Below are 20,779 nucleotides of genomic sequence, written 5' to 3' on the forward strand. Positions count from 1 at the left end.
GAAGTACATACATGATCCAAGTCACGTGCTACAACCCGAGGCCGTGGAACTGGACGACACACTAACCTACAAAGAGAAACCCGTAAGGATCTTGGACACCAAGACAAGGGCCACTCGCCAACGAACCATAGAAATGGTAAAGATCCTCTGGACCAAACACGGAACCGAAGAAGCAACATGGGAACTTAAGGACGCCATGAGAGAACGCTACCCCGAACTCTTCACACGAGGTAACCAAGGCGAAATCATAGGATAAAGAAAGAAAAGTCGAATCAGCAAACCAAGCTTCGGGGACGAAGCTTCCCATTAAGGGGGGGGGGGGTGTAACACCCCGTGTTACGGCCTCCAAACCAATTAATTATTGAATTACTTACCCTAAAAAGAGAATTAAATTCCACTAATTAATTAGGAAAAGTCCACCATAAACCATGGACCCTTGTCCCTAAACCAACCCCCTAGTCCTATAAGAAATAGAATTAGCAAACCCCTACCATTCAGACCCTAATTAGGACTCTTAGATATATAAATAGGGGCATAGGAGGCACCTAGAAGTCACACCACAATAACTTTCACCACACAAGCACTCCCAAGAATTCCCAAAGGAGAAATCAAGAAGAAGCGATCTTAAAGAAAGTCCCTTTATAGCCAAGGATTCTAATTAAGGCTAAGAGGTAACCCATGTCTCAACAAAACCTATTTTCCTTGCTATAATCTTCTTCTTTGGCTCCTTCTCTATGCTTGTGTCTTGATAAATCGTTTATGATGATTATGATATGATCTTGATGTTGATGAGATGATCTTATGTGTTGATCTTGATAATCTTGATGACTATAAGAGGATCTTGATAGTTGTGTGTTGATTCTTGATAAATCTTGATGTTCTTGATTTTAAAGATAAAGTATGATTTTGTGATTTAAATATGATTAGAGCCCTAGGTTGAATCGTGAATTTCGTATTGTGATATTCTTGGTATATTTGGGTGGGAATTCGCATGTCCGGGTGTTAATTATGTTTAGAAGTCATGTTAGGATGTGTTCATTGTGATTCTTGGTTTTGATCCGTTCTTTGACTGCGTGGTGTTGTCGTTTATGTTTAAAAGTGTCTAAATATGGTTTCGGGTTCCACGGAAGATCCCGGGACCAATATATTGAAAAAGAATCAGTGGGGGTAGGTGGGGGGTAGGGGACCCGCCACCTACCCACTGCCCGAATTGACGTCACCGGCAGCGGGTAGACGACTGCCCGCCGGGCACCCGCTGCCGGCGGGCAACTGGCGGGTGGAGGCCACCCGCTGGATTTTTCCCACCTTGGGATTTTGGCTTCCCCGTTTGATGTTCCCTGACCCTCGTGGTGTCTCGACGGACTCCGTTTATTGTGCCTAAGTCTAGTTTGATGTTTCGGGTGCCGTTCATAGGATAAAAGAGTCTTGGGTATTGCATGCTAGTTGAATTGGTACCCCGTTGACCTAGGCGAAAGATGCATGAACCCTTAAGATATTTCCTAGTACACGGATGACCACACATAGGTTTCTTTATACGTTTTCTCCCCTTTCCCAATGTGTTAATGTGAATTGCATGTGCTTGATATGTGATATGTGTGCATGACTCTTGGCTGCGGTCAAGTCGGTTCTCAAAGACTGCAGTCCACCGACTGAGCTCGTCAGCAGTGTGTTGGGCTGCAGTTCACCAAGTGGGCCTCGTGTGCTGTAGTCCACCGACTGAACGCGTCAGCGGTGTGTAGGGCTACAGGCCACGAGGAAGGCCATAGTCCATCGACTGAGCTCGTCAGCGGTGTGTAAGGCTATGGTCAGCTGCGATCCACCGACTGAGCTTGACAGCGGTGTGTAGGGCTATGATCTGCTGCGACCCACCGACTGAGCTCGCCAGCGGTATATAGGACTGGGTCCGCCGTTGAATCCATCGACGGTCTATACAAATTGGATGCGGTCAATTCCTTCATGCTGCGGTATGAGGTAGGGTGCTGCGGGGCCGTATTAGCGCTATATGGGCTAACCCTCATGTTTGGGGCATGCGATTGGTCTCGTGGCGCCACCAAAGTATGCTTGTGTGACAGAGATATGGATTGAATGATGATGTGAATGACATAAAAGTAAACTGTGACCTTAGATGCATATATGTATATGATGTTGTCCCAACATAGTTGATTATCATTGTTGAATGTGCTTATCCCTATCTGTCGAGTCTATTCCTGGTTTTAAAGCTAGAGTCTCCTAAGAATATATCTTCTTGCTTCAAAATGATTTTTCCTATATATATGTATATATATATATATATATATATATATATATATATATATATATATATATATATATATATATATATATATATATATATATATATATATATTTACCTATATTGTATTTTAACGCGTTAGAGTGGGTTACCAGCATTATTTGCTGAACAGATATATTTGGCTTTCAGGCCCAGATGAGTAGACGCCGGAGCGCGCTAGAGATCCGAAGCGTAGATAGTTAGTTTTCCTTTCGGCCTGCGTGACATGATGATGTATTGACATTGCTTTGAGGATATTTAGTTAGTGTAGCCTGTGCATCTGAGTTCTCCAGCTCAGAAGTGGCATAACACCCCGAACACTTATGTTTAGTAATGCACTGTTTTGGGATTTAATGAGAAATTACCTTTATTATATAAGTTTTAAAAAGATTCGAAAATCTAGGGTGTTATAGGTAGGGTGCTGCGGGGCCGTGTTAGCGCTATATGCGCTAACCCTCATGTATGGGCATTTGATTGGTCCCGTGGCGCCACCAAAGTATGCTTGTGTAATGAAGATATTGATTGAAAGATGATTGACATAAAAGTAAACTGTGACCTTAGATTTATATATGATGATGTCTCTATATAATTTGTTTCTAAATGTTGAATTTGCATATCCCTATTTGACGAGTCTAATCCTGGTTTCAAAGCTAGAGTCTCCTAGGTATGTATCTTCCTGCTTCAAAATGGTTTTCCTATATATATATATATATATATATATATATATATATATATATATATATATATATATATATATATATATATATATATATATATTGTATTTTAACGCATTAGAGTGGCTTACTAGCATTATTCGCTGAACAGATATATTTGGCTTTCAGGCATAGATGATTAGCTATCGGAGTGCGCTAGAGGAGCTCAGCTTAGATAGTTAGTCTTTCCTTTCGGCCTGCGTGCCTTGATGATGTAATTTGAGGATAATTAGTTAATGTAGCCTATGCATCTGAGTTCTCCAGCTCAAATGTGGCATAACACCCCAGACCCTTCTGTTTAGAATGCTCTGTTTGGGATTGATTAATAGAATTGCTTTCATTTTATAAGATTAAAAAGTTTTAAAAATTTCGGGGTGTTACAACCGAGGTAGATCAAAATTGAGGGGTAAGAAGAATGTCAAGTGTTTTCACTGTGGCAAAAAGGGGCACTTTAGGGTTGTGTTGTGAGTATATCGGATGGAGGCGTAGTTTTATTTGGTGAAGCAGCAACAATTGTTGAAGGCAGAAAAAGTTTAGTTGATGTCTGGCTCATGGACTCAGGAGCAACATGGCATATGACCTCACGAAAAGAATGGTTTCATGAATATGAACCTGTCTCTGGAGGAACAGTGTTCATGAGAGATGATCACGCCTTAGAGATTGCTGGTATTGATACTATTAAACTAAAAATGTTTGATGGTACGATTCGCACTATCCAAGAGGTACAACACGTGAAAGGCCTGAAGAAAAATCTATTATCTCTAGGACAATTAGATAGCCGTGAATGTAAAATTCACATTCAAGATGGGATCATCAAAGTAACCAAGGGCGCGCTTGTTGTGATGAAAGACGAAAAGATAGCAGCCAATCTATACATCGGACAATCTTATAGAGCAATTAACAATGATGTGGCATAAAAAACTTGGCCACATGTCGGAACGAGATCTAAAGATTCTTATTGATCAACATCATCTTCCAGGGCTAAAAGAGGTTTCATTACCTTTTAGTGAGCATTGTGTTACAAGTAAGCAACAAAAATTAAAGTTTGAGAGCTCTAAAGCAAGAAGCAAGGCTATCTTGGAGCTAATCCACTCCGATGTTTGGCAAGCACCAGTTATATCCCAAGGAGGTGCAAAGTATTTTGTATCCTTCATCGACGACTACTCCAGGAGATGTTGGGTGTATCCAATCAAGCAGAAGGCGGATGCATTTGAAATTTTCAAAATCTTCAAAGCGCGTGTGTGGAACTTAAATCCGAGAAACGGATCAAGTGTTTGAGGTCGGATAATGGAGGAGAATATACTAGTGATGAATTTGATAAATTCTTTCAACAAGAAGGTATCAAACGATAGTTCACGGTGGCATATACTCCACAACAAAATGGAGTGGCAGAGCGGATGGACAAAATCTTATTGGAAAGAATAAGGGCAATGTTGAGGACTGTAAATTTGGCAAAGTCATTTTGGGCAGAAGCAGTCAAAATCGCTTGTTATGTGATCAATCGGTCCCCATCAACCGCAATTGATCTGAAAACGCCAATGGAAATGTGAACTGGGAAGCCATCTAGTTATTCTCACTTACATACATTTGGGAGTCCGGCATATGTGATATGCAACTGACAAGGATTTTCTTTATTCCTCTTTCGTGGAATGCATGTCAAAAGTTTGTGTGTTGGGATGAATCCTAGATTGTATCGTTCTCAAGGGATGGCAAATTGGAGTTGCCCCCGGTTGCTAACTTTGGAAATCAAAGACATCGACATTGTTTGAAAGCGTGTCACGCGCACACAAATTAAATGTTTGTTGTAGCCAAATGGCTGAATCAATTAACAAAAGGTGTAACAAATGTAAAGGTATATAGGGTTGAATTGCTTAGTGTGGATTATGATGTACTCAAATCATTTAACATAGGGAAAGAATGATGAAAATGCCAAGTCTAGAGAATGGCTTGCGTCCTTTCATAACATAGACTACTAGGACTTGTTTAGGGATTTCCTAAACCTTTCCTCGAGTACCTTGCCTACATTACCTTCCCAACCAAGTCCCGTAGGATTCCTTGAGCTAGGAAATGTTAAGGATGGGAGTTTGAATTGACCTAGCAAAGGTCATTCTCTCAACACAATCCTAGGAGTTGATCAAGCTCCTTAGATGCATACAAATCAATCCCTAACAACAAGAAATAGAAGCATAGCAATCAATCAATCCCTAATTCAAGAACTAAGTCATATTGGCATCATAATCTCACACTTTCACAATTCAAACCCTAGCTAATCTAGCCTACAATAGCCATAAGAAACATAAAAGCATTCATGGATCAAAATCTAATCAAAGAAATAGAAATGGAAGAGTAGAAATTATACCAAACAAGTACATTAGAAAATAAGAAGAAGTCTTACAAGATCTCGTGAATTGGAGGTTGTCAATCTCTTCCTTCAATGAATCTCCCAAGCAATCCAAACATAGATCTACAATCTAGAATGTTTTATATCAGTAATATAATCTACCAAGTGTTTCTCTCCCAAAAAGTGTCAAAAATCTTTAGTGTCTCCCCCCCACCCCCCCTAAAATTCTGATCTAAATTAAACCTCTTAAATAGCCTCCGCTTTCAATCCCTTTCGCAACTCTTCCACGCGGCCTTCAACGCCCCGGACAACGTGCGTTGTCTGGGAACTTATTCCGTCCAACACGCGTTACAACGCACGTTGTGATGCGCGTTGAACTTACTAGAAATCAGCTCTGATTCTGCCTTTCCACAACGCACGCTGCAACGCGCGTTGTGACCTTCGTGGCTTGGTCTCGGCTCATCTTCTTATCCCGCTTTTCTCCGGGTTGTGCCACTTTGCCTCATTTTAGCCCGAAACTTACCTAAAAACATATAAAACACAAAGTGTGGTGCTAATTTACAACAAAATGCAAAACATAGCTAAATTGGCATAAAATGGATACACAAAGGATTTTTTTGGCTTAGAATTAACCCTAAATGGACCTTAAAAGTGTGTGTCTTTGACACTTATCAGCAACACTCAAGAAACATCAAAACTTGATCTAAAATCAAGAAAATGTGTTTTCTTTGGGGTATGCTGATGGAGTGAAGGGGTATCACTTGCATTGTGGGATCCCATTGCCCACAAGGTTATCATCAGTAGGGATGTTGTATTTTTAGAAGACAAGGTACAAGAAAGTGAAAGCATTGGGAAGGAAAAACCAGTGACAACTACAGTATAAGTTGAGGGAAGGAAGGAAGAAGAAATTCCAGTTTCATCTGAAGCAACAATAGAGCATGATGAACAAGATCAAGCTGAGTCTTTAACTTTGGAAGTTAGACGATCAACTCGGGAGAGGAGACAACCAGCTTGGCACTCAGATTATTCTATGGAGGGAAATGTTGCATACTATCTACTAACAGAAGATGCTGAACCATTAACTTACCATGAGGCTATGAAAGGTCCAGATGCATCTTTGTGGATGACAGCAATGCAAGAAGAAATTGAAGCTGTCCATAAGAATAAAACATAGGAACTTGTCCCGTTACCACAAGGAAGGAAGACTATTAGAAATAAACAAGATAGCAATAATCAAGTGGAACGATATCATGCTCGATTAGTTGTGAAAGGATCTGCTCAGAAAGAAGGAGTTGATTTCAATGAGATATTTTCTCCTATTGTACAACTTACAACAATTTGAGCAGTCTTAGCTATGTGTGCTGTGTTTGACATGTATCTTGAGTAGTTGGATGTGAAAACTGCATTTCTACATAGAGAACTTGAAGAAAAGATTTACATGCTCCAACCAGAAGGTTTTGAAGAAGAAAGAAAAAAGAACTTGGTTTGTAGGTTGAACAAATCTCTATACGGTCTCAAACAGGCGCCGAGATGTTGGTATAAGAGATTTGATTCATTCATTCTGAGCCTTGGATACAATAGATTCAACTCATATCCTTGTGCATATTGCAAGAGATTTGATGATAATCAGTTTATCGTTTTGCTGTTATATGTTGACGACATGTTGGTAGTAGGCCCCAACAATGATCGCATCATAAAGATGAATGCTCAACTGGCTAGGGAATTTGAAATGAAGGACTTGGGACCAGGAAACAAGATTCTAGGGATACAAATCCACCGAGACAGAAATAATAGGAAGATTTGGCTCTCTCAGTAGAATTATCTGAAGAAAATCTTGCGGGCTTCAACATGCAAGATTGTAAGCCAATTTCTACCCCTCTTTCTATTAATTTCAAGTTATCCTCAAGTATGAGTCCTAGCAACGAAGCAGAGAGGATGGAAATGTACGTCTCGATTACCGTATGCATCAATTTAATGTTTGCTATGATCTATAGTAGACCAAACATTGCACAAGCAGTGGGAGCGGTCAGTCGATGCATGGAAAATCCTGGTAGAGAGCATCAAAGTGCTGTGAAGAGGATTCTTAGATATATCAAGGGTACCTCAGATATTGCATTGTGTTATGGAGGATTGGACTTCATCATTAAAGGCTATGTTGATTCAGATTATGCAGGTAATCTTGATTGTAGTAAATCCACCACAAGTTATGTGTTTACCCTTGCTGGCGGAGCAGTAAGCTGGGTCTTAAAGTTGTAGTCGGTTTTGACAACTTCAACGAAGGAAGCAGAATATATAGCTGCTGCTCAAGCTGGCAAAGAGGCAATATGGTTGCAAATGCTATTGGAGGAGCTCGGGCACAAGTTTGAGAAAATGACTCTATTCTGTGACAATCAGAGCGCTTTGTACTTGACAAAGAATCCAGCATTATATTTCATTCCAAGACGAAACACATACGAGAGTTCAATATCACTTTGTTCGTGAAAAAGGTGGAAGAGGGAAGTGTGGATAGACAGAAAATCCATACTAAAGATAACATGGCAGATAGGTTAACAAAGTCTATTACCAACGATAAATTTGTATGGTGTAGATCCTCAATTGGCCTAACAAAAATGCAAGCAGCGGGGAATTGGCAAAAAGGATGAAGATCCACATTATGACTTTAAGTGAGAGGTTTGTAAACAATAAAGTCATATGTAGGAGCTAAAGTTTGGGCTAAGGTTTTACCTTGGGCAGAGATTTGAGCAAGGGAATTGCTTGGGCATAGGTTTGAGTAAAGAGGAAATGCTTGGGCAGAGGTTTGTGTAAGGGGAAAAGCTTGGACTAAGGTTTGAGTAAGGGTAAAAGCTTGGGCTAAGGTTTTGAGTAAAGTAAATTGCTTGCAGGAGAAGAATTTCATTTAATGTTGCACTAAATGTTCTGCAAATCTTAGGCATTGGGTTTGCTATAAATAGGCAACTCTCCTTCATTGAAAATTATCCCATCCCATCACATCCATCCCATTAGCATAGCAAAAATCCTTAGAGATATAGAGAATTATATTTGTAATTCCTATTGTAATATCATTTTGCCAATAGAGAAAATTTTTCTTCAAATTGTCTTATTCTGTGTATAATTTATTTTAAATCTTACACTAGAAATATTCTCAATATTTAAAGTACAAGTTGATATTGTAATTTGGTGTTATAAACCTGTATCGATCCTAATATTCAACACATCATGATTTCATTTATGTTCTGGACCTGGTGGACGATTGCTATATATGGAAGATTATTCAAGGTAGATTTAAGCAAGCACGATTCCTCTTTTAGGAGATGGGATCTAACCGGCATAACTTGCAACCATAATGCTATCTCCAGCGTTAGAGCAAAGGGAGGAAAACCTTAAGAATATGTTCGCAGATGTTATTCTAAGCAATCTTACATGAGAGCATATGAGCCTGCAATTATGCCAATCAACTCATCAGAGTTATGGCACAAGACGTATCAAGAACTAAGTCATATTTCTTTCCTCATTGGTTGTTTTTTATTCTTGCTTTGCTGTTGGAGAGTAACTGAAGATAATGTAGTTCCATTACAGCACAACTAAAGTATCATTTCAATTCAACTACAGTGTCATTTGACAATATACGATACACTCCATATAAGAGACATGTTACTTAGTTTCATTTTAGATATACTATAGTTTCATTCACTAGTACAAAAAACATCAATAAAATTGATTAATTCGCGTCCAAAATTAGAACTTTGGACGCCAAAAGTGTAACGCGGTGGTATTTTTGTAATTAAAATGCCACTATATAAATAAATTTTTTTTTTTTAATTTTAAAACAGTTTTGGCGTCCAAAGCTATGTACTTTGGACGCGGATATTAAAAGCCTTCTATTATTCGTGTCCAAAGCTGGGCACTTTGGACTCGAATAATAGAATCCCTTTACTCAACCGAGTCCAAAGTGGCTAACTTTGGACGCGCTTTATTAATTTTATCCCCCACAACCCTAGCATCAGATCAGATCGACGCACCACCTTCCACAGCAGATCAGATCGTAGCTCTCCATCCTCCACCGCACGCCGTCCATTGCCGTCGTCCGGCCAGTCCAGTCCATCGCCGAACACTGCCGCCCAAGCTTCTTCATCGTCCATAGCTCCGATCGCACGCACTGTCGCTGCTTCAGACCGCTTCCCCTCCGCTGCGGCCTAAGCTCGCCGCCGCTGCCGCTCCAAGCTACGCACGCCGACCGCGCCTCCGGTCTCCAAGCTTCGGACGCCGACCGCATCACAGGTAGGTACGTCGTTTTTAATTGTTTTTTTGTTTGTTATTTTTTTTCAAAAATAGTAATTAATTTAATTATTTTTTGTTATTTGTTATGGTTGTTTATTTATTTTAAAATTTGTTGTGTATATTCCTTTTCAATCCCTCCGTATGTTCTTCTATATTGCTTTTATTGGAAGCGGTTCTCTTGGGGGATTTATAGCCACATCACAGCTGATTGGAGCACTGGCAAATTCATCAAGAGCTGTTGAAGTTCCAGAGATCGCACAAGGTCTTGCTATAGACATTGGAGCAGTCTCCATATTTTCCTTTCTTTATTACAGGGAGAATAGAGCTAAAAATGCTCAAATAGCTAAGCTCTCAAGAGAAGAGAACCTCTCAAATCTAAAGCTTCGTGTGGTTGAGAAGAGAATTATTCATGTTAGTGATTTTAGAGGAATTGCTTGTTTGGACATTCTTGCTGGTCCTTCATCTTTCATTTCTGAGTGTTTTAAACTCAGTGAACCATTTACTAATGCCCTTGTAGAAAGAGGAGTGCTTGTTGTTCCATTTGCCACTGATGGGAATTCACCTAGTTTTGAGTTTGAGGAAAATGAAGAGATGAGGGAAAAGAATGCCCGGAGAAAAAGGCTATGGCAGCTTTCTCCGGTTTATGTAACTGACTAGATCAAGTAAGTTACTATTAGAAAATAAGTAAGATAGTCTGCTTTCGTAATATAACATCCTTTTCAAGCATGCTTGTGATGATTTTTAATATAGTGCTGAAAAATCTATGATGGAGGAAAAAATGTTATGCAAAATGGTGGAGGCTTGCCATTTGAGACTCCCATGCCCAATGATGGATTTACTTGGCCAGGTAATCCTGAGGGGTGATTTGGCCTGGGAAACTGGCCTATGATGCAGGATATGTTGCTGAGGCCAGTTTTCCACGAGTATGGGATGTTAGGGAGTATGAGTCTATGAGGCTAGTTAGCTGAGATTCATGCTCCCTTTGGCCCGATGATGGGCTGCTAGCTGGGCAGCTTCTGAGGGCAACAGCTTTGTTGAGGGAACTGGCAGTAATGCACTGTGCAGATATTGTTTGGTGGATCTGCACTTGTGTAGAGATGAAGCCATTTATTTGTTTTGCAGGTAGGAGGAAGCTTGAAGATGAAGATTTGCTTGAGCTAGTTTAGAGAGCTCCCGGCTCTAATATGTGCATGTCTTGCCTCTTGGGGCAAAAAGCTCTCTAGAAGAGATTCTTGGGGTAGCTTCTAGCCTTAGGGGCCCATTCGGGTTTTGTGCCATGAATGGTGGAGTCTTTATAGGCTCCAAGTATAGCACACACTCGGAGTTGGGAGTGTCTTTAGCTTGGCTTGGATCCATAGGGCAAGTTTGATGGAAAAGAGAGAGCAAAATATAAATTTTCAGTATCCTCCATGTTACAAGTAATTATTCTTTCATTCTCTTTAACTATCCTTCATTAGGAAAACATTTTCAGTATATATTTTCTCAAATGTATAATTATCCTCAAGTTTTATCTTCAAGGGTGTATAATATAAATTTTCTTGTGCAGGGAGCAAATAGGGAACTATGCTACAATGGCAGCAGGTCCCAAGTATGTCCAGTACTAAAAGCTTTGTTGATGATTTTACCAATTACTTGTAAAATTTAAAAATTAATATTGCTTGGATACATCTAAGTTAGATGGATGGGATGGCATTTCACTTGAATATTCTATTGAATGGTCATTGCAGTTGTTCATTACACAGGAAGTACTCTCAAAGTAAGACCAACCATCTCTATTTCATTTTATTTTCTACTGTGTGAAGCCTTAAGCTTAAACATATTTTTTCCTGATTTAACCTTTTACCATCCATGCAGAATCAGCATTTGTTGCAGATGCTAGCTGAAAGAGATGAACTTAATATCAAGGTCCGTGTTTTGGCACTTTCATTGGTTGCAATTTCTCTTTTAAACTATCAATTTCTCTTTTAAAAGTGATTCCTGTTGCTGATATGTTATATGGTCATTGATGTGATGGTGCATACTAATTAACTCCTTTACAGGAGAATTGAAAAGGTTGCGAAACCTTGTTGCAGATGCAAAAGCCAACAATATAAAAGTTGTCTGTGCTTTAGTCAAAAGAATGTTGGAAAGGAACATGTTTCTCCATGGGTTTGTGGATATAAATGAAGGTTGTGCAACAGAAAGAGTAAATGAACTTACAGAGATACAGAATGCTAGAGTCCAAACTGCATATGAGAAGTAAGGACTAAATTTTATAAAACCCCACCTTAAATCAAGGGTTTCCCTTATCCATTGTCTTTGGTTTCTTTGCTGCAACTGGCCAAGTGACCATAACCATTTTTGTTGTATAGGTTGTTTGCAAACACACGAATTGAGCACTTCACCCATTTGGACATGGTATGCTCCAAAACACCTGGTCAGATAATTGATGGATTGTTTCTTGCTATTTGCATTCCTTATAGATGGAGTATATGTTGTTGGATGACCCCACTATGACAATTTTCTGGCCTTGTTTCTGACTTAATTCATTCTTGGTCTGTTTTCTTCTTCATATAAGAAAAGTTTGTCACTGTAAATGGCTATGGAAGCCAAAAATGAGGAAATCTTTAGTTAATTATGTATATCTAAATCCTTTGTATTATCTATCATTTTTGCAGGTTAAACAAATGTTGATAGAATTGGTGTGTAGTATATATCTTAAATTGATTAATGTTGAAATATATTATTTGGTAGTTATGCTGGGATGTACAGGAAAATATTGGTAGTTTTATAATTTTTTTTTTTTTAAATTGTTTACTATACGCGTCCAAAGTTCAGAAACTTTGGACGCGTATAGTATTTTTTTTAAATAAATAAACACTATACGCGTCCAAAGTTCACGAACTTTGGACGCGAATTATCATTTTTCGCGTCCAAAGTTCTTCAACTTTGGACGCGATTTATCATTTTTCGCGTCCAAAGTAGCTTTGGACGCGAATTGTATATACAATTCGCGTCCCCGCCATCTGCGTCCCAGCTACTTTGGACGCGAATGACGCTTTACTTTGGACGCGAATGACTGTTTCTGTACTAGTGATTACAGCACAACTAAAGTATCATTTTAATTTAACTATAGCTTCATTTGACAATATATATATATATATATATATATATATATATATATGTATATATATATATATATATATATATATATATATATATATATATATATATATATATATATATATAATACATGCATACTCAGGGGCAGAGTCAGAACTTAATAGTGCGGGGAGCCAACTACGGTCTAGGTACTAAATCAAATATATTGATATTCAGTTAACATATTTCAAAATAATTATTACATTACAAATTTAATAAAGTTTAAAATAAATCATTTAGAATTGAATCTATATTAAATTATTTTGCAATATGCTTTTCAATGCACATTGCTTTGTACGGTTGAAATAATGAAAACATAGATGCATGTTTTAAAAGACTATTGATTATTTCTTGAAAAATCCATCTTCACAACATAACATAATAGAAATTGTTTTCTCAAATACATATACTACACAATTGTTACATTATTATGCATTTTAAATTAAATACAAAATTTATCACATAACCACAAATCTGCATAATTAACCAAACAAATTCACCTTGATGTCCATTATTTAGAATCAAACAAAATAACTATTCAAGATAAACAATAGAATATGAAACAAAAACTAACCTAACAAGTAGTTAGAAAAAAAAAACAAAACAAAACAAAAAACAAAAAACAAAAAACAAAAACAAAAACAAAAACCCCAAAAAAAAATTAACTTGAAAAATATGCATAGATTTTATTAATGACAAATTATCTTGTTATACCGTATATGCTGCATATATGTATGGTTTAGGTTAATGAAGTTTAATTTGAATGTGAGTCAACAATATAGTGAAGTCATAATTTGAAATTAGAGAGAACTGGAAAAGTTGAGAAGATACAGAAGTTTATAATTTAACATGTAAGATTAATTTAAGTGAGAGTGGGGCCAAATATTTTGAAGGAACAACAAAATTTAAAAATTCTATATAATATTTTTTTTTTTTAGAATTTAACACATATAATATTTAAAAAAAAAATTGGGAGAGGGGGGCCAAGGCCCCATGGAATACCTACATATGCCTCCGCCACTGTGCATACTATTCAGTTTAATTTTAAATACACTGTAATTTTATTTTATTCTGAGCACATTATAGATCCGGGATTAGTAATGACCGCCATTTCCGTTTCTTTTTACTTAAAAAAAAAAAAAAAAAAAAAACAACAACATTTTTGAACAATGATCCAGTGTATAACAATTGAGTTTAGTAGCTTGTGGTCCTCATTTCTTATAGGAGCATGCATCATTCCTAGCAACAACATTATTATTTTAGTCCACTATTTGAATTGTAATATTTATTATATATTTAGGCCTCTATCTCAGACATTGGACCTACTATTTTCCTACCGCCATTTTATACTTCCCCACCCAGTTCATAATGGATCCCGTCCCAACAAAACCATCAAAAATCAACTTTAATTGTTACAAAGAATTTCAATACACAGACATTTGAACATTCCTGAAAGCTGGATAAATAAACAAAATAAAACATCCATCAAAGCCAACAAATTGAGGGCTCAACAGTCTAAGAAACTAAAATACACAAAGACGCACAACAAGCTAATAAGGATACAACAATTAAGGATATATTAGAATTCTGGGATGGAACTAATTGGTGCCGCCGAGGACACCCTTGAGCTTCTTGATTTGGGCAACGTCGAGGAAAGTGACGGTATTCACGATGTCTGTCGGCAAATCATTCTTAAACAACGCGAAGGTCGTGATTTGGAGCCCAGGGTTCGGGCTACTGAAGGTGACAAAAGCGGTGGCTTCGCCGTCGCCGGAGTTTATCTGGAAGTGCAGAAGGCCCTGCGGGAAAACCATGACGTCCCCTTTGTTAAGTTGCTTGAAGTATACGGTATTCTCGAAGGAGGATATGAATCCGGCACAGATTGTCCCTTGGGTGACGACGAGGATCTCCGAGCCTCCGGGATGCGTGTGGAGCGGAATGACGCCGTCCACCGCCAAGTCGAGGCGGGCCATGGACAGCCCGAGCCCGTTCACGCCTGGGAATTGGGCGTCAAAGCCCGGGGTCACGGCGGCCTTGATGATGTTTGTTGTGTTCCCCGCCGCTGCTAGGCCCGAAAACACGAAGTCGCTGACGGTCACTGATGCGGACTTCTTGCATGGGTAACCCGCCGGCCCCGGCGGCAGCGAGAGGTCGGCGACGCAGAAATCTAAGGCGTGGGAGGAGCCCAAAAAGAGGGAGAGGATGAAGAGGGTGTGGAGAAACATTGTGTATTATAGTCACTTTTTTTGGAAGTTGTGTTCAAAATTGGGTTTATGGATAGGTTTATATAGAGAAGATATTTGCATGAAATCATGGTCCCATTTCTTTCCTATATATTTCTATCATTGCTTTAATTGAGTAAATTATTAAAACAGAGTTTTTAGAGTGTCATTGCGAACTTATATAAGTATGATATTACCTTTGCAAATTGTTGGTCACCGAGAGTAGCCACATGAAATATAATAATAGATTTAAAAAGTATACTGGGCGTTTGATTGGGAGGAGAGAATTAGGGAATAGGGAGGAAATGAATTGTAATTAATATCGTTGGAAAACAACAAAGTAAAAATTAAAATTACATTATTTGATAGACAGTAATAAAATGATTGGGAATTAAAAGAGAAGAAGTAAATAAAGACTACAATACCAAGGACCTTGTGGTTCACTGGTACCCGGTTGCTCTCCTATGTGGAGGTGGATGGTTTGAGCCTTGGTGGAGGCGATTATGATATCATTTGATGTAATAGGTTGTATATGTGGATATCTCATTCCCTTATAAAATAAAAAATAAAGACTACAATGCATTTGTATAACAATAAGAAGGGTAAAATAATACTCCAAAATTCACTATTGAATTGCAATTCTTAGAAGGGACCCTAGCTAGATGAATAGCAATTCCCTCTAACCAAACCATGAATTTGTAATTCAATTAAATTTAGTAGGAATTAGATTATTATAACATCCTATTAGAGTTTCATTTCCTATAATCTTATATGTAAATAGTTTTAATACTATTTCAAAATTAGCAGCAAGAAGAGATATTTGCATGAAATCGTGGACACATTTCTTTCGGGCCGGGCAATCATGGACCCATTTCTTTTTGGGCCGGGCTGGGTTATGTTTGTTTTAGACACGGACATGCAGTACGTTCACATGCATGCATGGAGACGACAGATAAGTGCATGTGAAATGTTGATATTTTCTCCAAAGAAAACAAAACTTTTCTTTTTGCATTTTCGAAAAGGAAATTAAAGCATATATGTTGTTAGCTTCCTGATGTTTTCAATTCCTTACTAAATTAAGTAATACTAAACTAATTTTGATAAATTTAAGTTATACTATAACCGACTTCGTCTTTATTCTATTATGTTTTCGATAATATAAGTTTAGTATATCATCACAAATGTAACTATATCTTAGCTCTAACATAAAATATTAAAATTTTCCATACATACAGCTATATACAAAGTACAATAATACACATATATCTTGCGGTTGACGATATGCATATTAGATATGAACATGTACACTAATTTTTTAAAATTTTATTATAATTTTCATACTTTTGTCTTACTATCGACCTTCATATCTATTATTAAGAAATAAAGTTGAGGGATAATAGGGAGCATTATCAGCGCTATTGTTACTTTTGGTCCTAGTGCTAGACGAGTTTGATATTTTTAATTTACCACAAATAATGCATGACTATGAAATTACCATTATATGTGCAGTCTTTTGTTTTTCTCACTTTTGGTGAGAAATTTAGTAAAATTTAAGTGAATTTTGTTACATGACTTGCGAGGGATCAAAGCTTATATGCAAAAACATCCATGTATTCACATGATAATGTGATATGTTGATGTAAAAAAGTGAGATTTTTGTACATAAACTTTAATTTGATAAATGGATTGAAAGTGAAAAAAACAAAATATTGAACATACACTTATAATAACTGATCGTCATCGAACTATATAACAATAAAAATACTATTAAACTTGTGGAATATAATCAAAATCACAACTTCAATAGGTTAATTAGGGTGTAGGGAGTATTTTTTTTTTTTTTGAATGATACTGGCTCTATTACAATGTAGTATCTGTTCATATATTTTCTCAACCTTTTGAAACACAAAAAATTAATAACGCCTCTACTGAGGCTCGAACTTAGAACTTTTCAAATGAAAGCCCAACTCAGGTACTATTAGGCCATATAGTCTCGATAGGGTGTGGGGAATATGATTTAAGGATGAATATAATATATAAATCCACAGAACACTTTTTTGTTATGGGTAGAAAATATCTTGCACTCTATTACAAACAAGAAAGTGCAGCACTTTTGGAAGGTTCGTCCGTTGGGGAAAGTGAATAGAGAAATATCTTGGCAGTGGTCCATCAACATATGCATATACAGATTAGGGGATCCAGCAATGTAGATTTCAAATTCACAATAAGACATTTTGACAACCAGATAAAGGGCACCGTACCCTAGCCTGCAAACTTTCTGACAACTAAAAGGTAACAAATCTGTGGATCTTAATAGTTCCCTATCTTTTAGGGCATTTTGGTTTTGGCTCAGCTTGGACATGGCAAGTTTCTAATAATAATTGCAAGAATTTTTTATGGAATAAGATTCAAATTGGCCATTGAACGTAATATGAAAATGCAATTAGGTCACTTAAACAAAAAAAAAAATGCAATAAGGCCACTGAACACTCCAAAAACGTGCAATTTCACTTGATAGCAGATTACTATCAATTTTAATAGGTTACCTGTTTACGGGACAGGTAAATTGATATTTTTAATAATTTTTAATAAATTTTAATTATAAATTAAAAAAAAAAAAAAAAAAAACGGAGTGGCCCGCCACCCCGTCATTTATTTATTTATTCATTTTTTAAAAAATTTATTATTAAAATTAATTATTAATATTTATTAAAAATTATTTTACAATTATTAAAAATGCCAACTCAGTTGTCACGTAAGTAGGTAACTTACTAAAATTGATGGTAACATGCTATCCGGTGAAATCGCATACATTTGGAGAGTTAAGTGGCCTAATTGCACGTTTTTGGAGTGTTCAGTGGCCTAATTGCACTTTTTTTTTTTTTTTTTCGTTCAGTGGCTTAATTGCACTTTTTTTTCCGTTCAGTGGCCTAATTGCATTTTCAGGTTACAATCAGTGGCCAATTTGAACCTTAGTTTATTTATAGTAAAAGTTTGTGTTGACCATCTCACGAATCTTTATAGATGGGTCATGTCAAGATGAAATGTAATACTTATACTAACAAGTGCAATACCAAATCATGAATAATTAACATGTTTATTACTTGTATGAAAAAATGTAATACTTTTACATTTTGATGTGAAAGTATTACTTTTTTTTTTCATCAAAAGTATTATATTTTCTCGTATAAGTAATTCGAAAATATAATACTTTAGATGAAAAAAAGTAAAATGTTTAATCAAAATGTAAAAGTATTACATTTGTCATCAAAATTAAAGTATTACGTTTTTCCTTATAAGCTCCTAATTAGTGTTACATTTGCTAGTATAACTGTATAAGTACTACATTTACATATTGGCATGACCCGTGAGACAGTCTTACACAAGTGTGACTCTTGATTTACAGAAAAGTTCACTGTCGGTAGGAATCTAAGCCATCATAGTTCGTACCTATGATCACCTATTTTGAATGGTAATTGGGATGCTATCACACTACATGGTAGTTGGAAATTTAGGTTGCATATAGTTGGCCAGTTGCGTTCAAACGAAAAAGGTCAATATACAACTTCCACGGATAGTTGAACATTGAAACTTATGGTTATCAAGCAAACTCTCCGACCAATCTGGTTGAGGTCGGTTGCCCCATAATTGTAAGTGCCTTGTTGAATGGTTGAGTGTTAACTTAAATCTTGTCATCGAAATGTGATGTTAACTGTTATATAATTACAATATATATATATATATATATATATATATATATATATATATATATATATATATAACATTTTCATTACTATTTATAACTTTTAAACTAGTGGTATGTCTTTGATTCTAACAATAAATTTTTTTTTTTTTGAAGACACAATAATTTTTTTTTAATCATGATAATTAAAGTCAATTAATTTATAAATAATTAATGAATATTATGCAAAATTTAAGTTATTATAATTAAACAAATGTTAGGAGATAAACGTTGGAGATAAAATTTAGAGGAAAAAAGATTAATTGTATGGTCAGCAAAGGGCTTATTTGTGAATTTATTTGTTGGTCTACTAATAAAAAATAAAAAAAGATAGGATGTTATCTTTAAATCTGTACCATATTCGCACAGTAAAACTGACTTTTTAAAAATTATTAGATGTAGGGATTTTATATTTTATTTTGTTGGTTTTGGGTTTGGTTAATCAATAGAGCTAAAAAATTATTCAGTTAATCAGTTACTTAGGTTAGTTTTGATTCAAGGACTGAGTTTAAATTTTAATAAATTTCATTTATCAGCTATTCAGCAAAATATATAGGAGGTGTTTGGCAAATAACTATTAGCGGATTGGATTAGCATGTTTAACTAGCTGGTAGCATTAACTAATTGTAAAAAGATGTTTGGTAAATTAGTTGTTAGTTGATATTTGATTACATGAAAAATAACTTTTAGTGGTATAATTTTTTTTTGGCAAATAGTTGTTAGCGGATTGAGTTAGCAGGTTTGACTAGCTGATAGCATTAGTTAGTTGTAAAAAGATGTTTGGTAAATTAGTTGATAGTTGATTACATGAAAAATGACCTTTAGGGGGCTTTTGGTTCAGGTTATATAACATAACCAATAGAATGTGACATTTCAAATCTTACATTCCTATGTTTGGTTCATATTATCTTACGGAATATAACATTCCCAAGTAATGGAACCTTCCATCCACATAGAATTTTGAAAGGAATGTGATTCCCTTACCTTTCTTAGGTGATGTAAGATAAAATTGGATATTTATAAATTTTGCTATTTTAATTCTAATTATTAAAAATATATATTTTATATTAACTTATTATATAATATATATACATAATTGTTTTTGTAATTATATATATATATATATATATATATATATATGTATATATATATATATATATATATATATATATATATATATATATATATATATATATTTTATTACGTTATGTTAGCATATAAAATAATTTTGTTTCTCAAGTTCAAAATTTTAGTTAATATTTTAAAATCATGTAATTATATATGATATTGTTATCTTATTTATTTATTTTAAATTTTAAATTTATTAAAATATATTAAGGATATTAGTGTGTGTATAAGATAACCCTAAACTAAATATGAATCTAACATTTCCCAAACCAAACGGTCCCTTATTTTCAGCAAATAATTGTTAGCAAAGAATTATTAACGCCCCCACAAGGGTTCAAACCTATGACCTCCCTCCCATTTGGGAGAACCATATATAGTTATGACGCTCAACCACAAGATATTTGGCTATCCCCTGTATATATATATACTAGTTTTTTACGCGCATTGCGCGATTGAGATAATGTCCAATGTTTTTTTTTAAAATAAGTACTTTAAAGTATATCAAGGCAAGATTATATTGGAATTGTTCATTCATAGATAATTGAATGTTAAATTTGCATATTTAAATAGGCAATTCTAAGTTTACAAATGCAAGATAATATAGTCAAGATTAATTATAATTGTATAGGTATGGTTGAAACCAAATACGGGACATAAGGGAGAACAAATAAAAATTAGGGCATAACATATTAAATATATACTAATACTAAAGAGTTAACTGGTGATTGCCAAACAAGGATATTGCGATATAGTTTTTTCACTTCAATTTGTTGTGTGATTTGAATACTCTTTTTGTCAATAAATCCTCCAAATAGTTAATATGATTGGCTTAATTTATATATATATATATATATATATATATATATATATATATATATATATATATATATATATATATATATATATATATATATATATATATAT

General features: G+C 35.6%; 2 protein-coding genes across 2 annotated transcripts; one reads left to right on the top strand and one right to left on the bottom strand.

Moving 5' to 3' along the window:
* Positions 1 to 9,730: 9,730 nt before the first annotated feature.
* Positions 9,731 to 11,528, top strand: LOC109168996 (protein LOW PSII ACCUMULATION 1, chloroplastic-like; the record flags this gene model as incomplete). The annotated part of the gene is made up of 5 exons (XM_019317874.1): positions 9,731 to 10,284; positions 10,745 to 11,040; positions 11,169 to 11,210; positions 11,296 to 11,378; positions 11,477 to 11,528. A coding segment is annotated over one exon (549 nt), but the record flags the coding sequence as incomplete, so codon positions are not given.
* A 2,629-nt stretch (positions 11,529 to 14,157) lies between these two features.
* Positions 14,158 to 15,030, bottom strand: LOC109168949 (auxin-binding protein ABP20-like). Its single transcript, XM_019317814.1, has one exon. The coding sequence runs from the start codon at positions 14,986 to 14,988 to the stop codon at positions 14,362 to 14,364; it is 627 nt and encodes a 208-aa protein (XP_019173359.1). The 5' UTR covers positions 14,989 to 15,030; the 3' UTR covers positions 14,158 to 14,361.
* Positions 15,031 to 20,779: the final 5,749 nt, after the last annotated feature.

The sequence above is a fragment of the Ipomoea nil genome, unplaced genomic scaffold (genome assembly GCF_001879475.1).
Source record: "Ipomoea nil cultivar Tokyo-kokei standard unplaced genomic scaffold, Asagao_1.1 scaffold3238, whole genome shotgun sequence".
Classification (NCBI taxonomy): Eukaryota; Viridiplantae; Streptophyta; class Magnoliopsida; order Solanales; family Convolvulaceae; genus Ipomoea; species Ipomoea nil.

Coding starts and splice junctions, on each gene's coding strand:
- LOC109168949 (XM_019317814.1), bottom strand. CDS start 14,988: ATGTTTCTCCACACCCTCTTCATCCTCTCCCTCTTTTTGGGCTCCTCC.